The following is a 2,650-nucleotide window of genomic DNA, read 5'->3' as shown; positions in this document are numbered from 1 at the left end:
CGATTCCGGATCTCCTTACCTTCCGCCGTGCCCTCAAGACATGGCTTTTCCAGCAAGCGGGCCTGACCTAGGGAGGATTTTATTTAGGGTGATTTTAAAAATAATTTTAAATAGAGACACAGCTTCTAATATTCGGTTTTTTAATCTGGTTTTACAGGGGTTTGTATTTTTATGCTTTGTATTTGTATTGATTTTAATACGCTGTGCACCGCCCTGAGTCCTGCGGGAGAAGGGCGGTATATAAATTAAATTAATAAATAAATAAATAAATAAATAAAACCGGAGCCGCTGACATGTAAAAGAATTCACTCAGCCTATGGGCTCACCTTAAAGGACTGGCTGATTCAGCTAGGAGAATCAGAATATTAACGGGATCAAAAGCAGAGGACAAACAAAGAAACCTACAGCGGTTAGTATAGCCCCACAAAAAGATGGGGATGATGGGACCTAAAGTCCCACACATCTGGAGATCCAGGGTGGGAAAGGTTAGTTTCATGGCTAAATAAGCTACCCCCATGAAGAATTCCTTTTCTCTTTCTCCTATAATGCCAAGTGAAAAAGAAAAGCAGAGTTGGTGGAAAACTGTGCTTAGGTCTCCATGGTTACTGCAGGAAAAGAAAAAAAAGGGGTTGAATTTTCTGGAGGAAGAAAGGAAGAGGCCCATCTAAAACCAGAGCCTACGGTGGGGGAGAATGGGGGAGGGCGGTGTTTTTCTTACGCAGTTTATAAACAGAGGAAGCCAGACTCGACGGATTTAGAAAAAGGACTCGCTGGGTGGGGCTATGGTACACAATAGCACAACACAACGCACACAGGAGCCCTGTAGGAAAGGGCAGCCCTTTTGCCAGTTACCTCCAATAAAACAATCGGGCCCCTCCAACCACATAAACGTGTATCCACCATTTAAGTGGAGAGGAATATATATTTGGGGGGGGGGGCTTTGTGCACATAAAGACCGGCTCTTTTGAAAAACAAGGGGGGGGAGCAACCTGATGCTTTCCAGAGGTACCGATCTGCAACTCCCATCATCCGTATCAAGTATGGGTACGGATGATGGGAGCTGTACTCCAACATCAGTACAGGGCACCGGGATGGAAAACGTCAGAGAAAGGGGGCGATTTTTGCTTTCTGATACTCACCAAGGACAAATAGGTGTAGCTGGCCTGAAGGAATTGGTTGACCAAGCGATTCACGCCTGCTTCGCTTTCGGCTTGGTAGTTCTGGCGGATCTGAGAACTCATGGTGCAAGTCGAGGTTGGTTGGACTGGCTGGCAAGCGGACTTAAGGATGGGGTGGCTGCGATCCTGCTCCGTTCAAGCACTGTTGAAGCAAGAGCGAAGGAACGAAAGCCAAAAGCGAGGTCCGGACTGAGCGCGACGAGCCCAGGAGGAGGCTTTTATAGGCAGCCGGAGGCTCTTCCAAAACCCTCCCTCCGCACCGACTGCAAACGCGAGGCTCCGCCCCCCCGGGCTAGCCTAGAGAAGGGGGCTAGATGAGTGGGCTCCTGGGGTTGAGCTGAGTTTGCGCGAACTCTGGTTCCGAGCGAGGCTTTGGCTTCCCTTTCAGCTCCGAGGTGCTGACAGTGTTATCAGGGTGTTGCTGTCCTGTGGAATACGAGGGCCAAGTGACCACAGTAGAGACATTAATTTATGGCTGATCCTAACTTGGAAGGCACAAATTTAGAGATGCTGGTTTGCACCACAACACTCTAGGCCAATATTACTCAACCTCTGCCCATAAAAGATGTCTGGACTTCAACTTACAGAATTCCCCAACCAGCATGGCTAGTTGGGGAATTGTGGGAGTAGAAGTCTGCACGTCTTCAAGGGGCAGAGGTTGAGGTACACTGTGCATTGGTCACCTTTGATCTCTGTAGGCAGCAACACTGGGGTCTGCAGAAGCCAATTGGATGAAGCCTGGATGGTAGATGAGAGACCATGAGGAGATCCGAAGCTGAAGGATAGGCTGGGTAGCTGAAAAAGTTCTCTTGGAAGAAAATAGTGGCACACCTCTTGCAAATTGTTGCAAAGTCAATGACATGGACATACCCATTGTCACCAGGACTCAGATTTGACTCAAAGCATCTTTAAAGTCTTTCATTTTATTAACTCCAATTACAGGATTACAGTAATGTATTGTGTGAATCAGCAAAGGGCATACCAGGCTATGATCCTTTTCCTCATAATATCCTTTCTTTTCTTTTCTTTTCTTTTTTTCTTTTTTTCTTTTTTCTTTTTTCTTTTTTCTCTTTTCCTTTTTCTCTTTTCATTTTTTCTTTTTTTCTTTTTTCTTTTTTTCTCTTTTCTTTTTTCTCTTTTCTTTTTTCTCTTTTCTTTTTTTCTTTTTTAACATGCGATTAACAAGAGATAGATGCAAATGCTTATTTAATTTTTAAAACATTCATATTACATTATCTTGAAACAAACTGATTCAGCCCATAAGACCATGATGTCTATCCATAGTATTAAAAAAAAAGTGCTTGCACCACTCAAAATGTGTTTAAAAAACACAGTATTGTCTGGAGAGGAAATTCAACAGCTTGGAGTATCATATTACCCCTCCCCTCTGTGTACTTCCCTCACTAAAATGACTCAGCAAAAAGAGTTCCTACATAATCTGACCCCCAAGAAGAAACCTCAGGATGATTCAG

At 44.4% G+C, this 2,650-nt stretch overlaps 1 protein-coding gene across 1 annotated transcript in view; it reads right to left on the bottom strand.

The window, feature by feature from the left end:
- LOC107282499 (ferritin light chain, oocyte isoform) overlaps positions 1-1,393 on the bottom strand; it is a 4,882-nt gene extending 3,489 nt beyond the window's left edge. Inside the window, exon 1 of the mRNA XM_015810277.1 lies at positions 1,140-1,393. Within this exon, the coding sequence (XP_015665763.1) occupies positions 1,140-1,241 (102 nt within the window). The 5' untranslated portion in view covers positions 1,242-1,393. The remainder of the gene's footprint in view (positions 1-1,139) is intronic.
- Positions 1,394-2,650: the final 1,257 nt, after the last annotated feature.

This window comes from Protobothrops mucrosquamatus, unplaced genomic scaffold (assembly GCF_001527695.2).
Source record: "Protobothrops mucrosquamatus isolate PMUCROS unplaced genomic scaffold, P.Mucros_1.0 scaffold8, whole genome shotgun sequence".
In the NCBI taxonomy this organism is placed as follows: domain Eukaryota; kingdom Metazoa; phylum Chordata; class Lepidosauria; order Squamata; family Viperidae; genus Protobothrops; species Protobothrops mucrosquamatus.
This window is presented reverse-complemented; position numbering and strand designations above follow the sequence as displayed.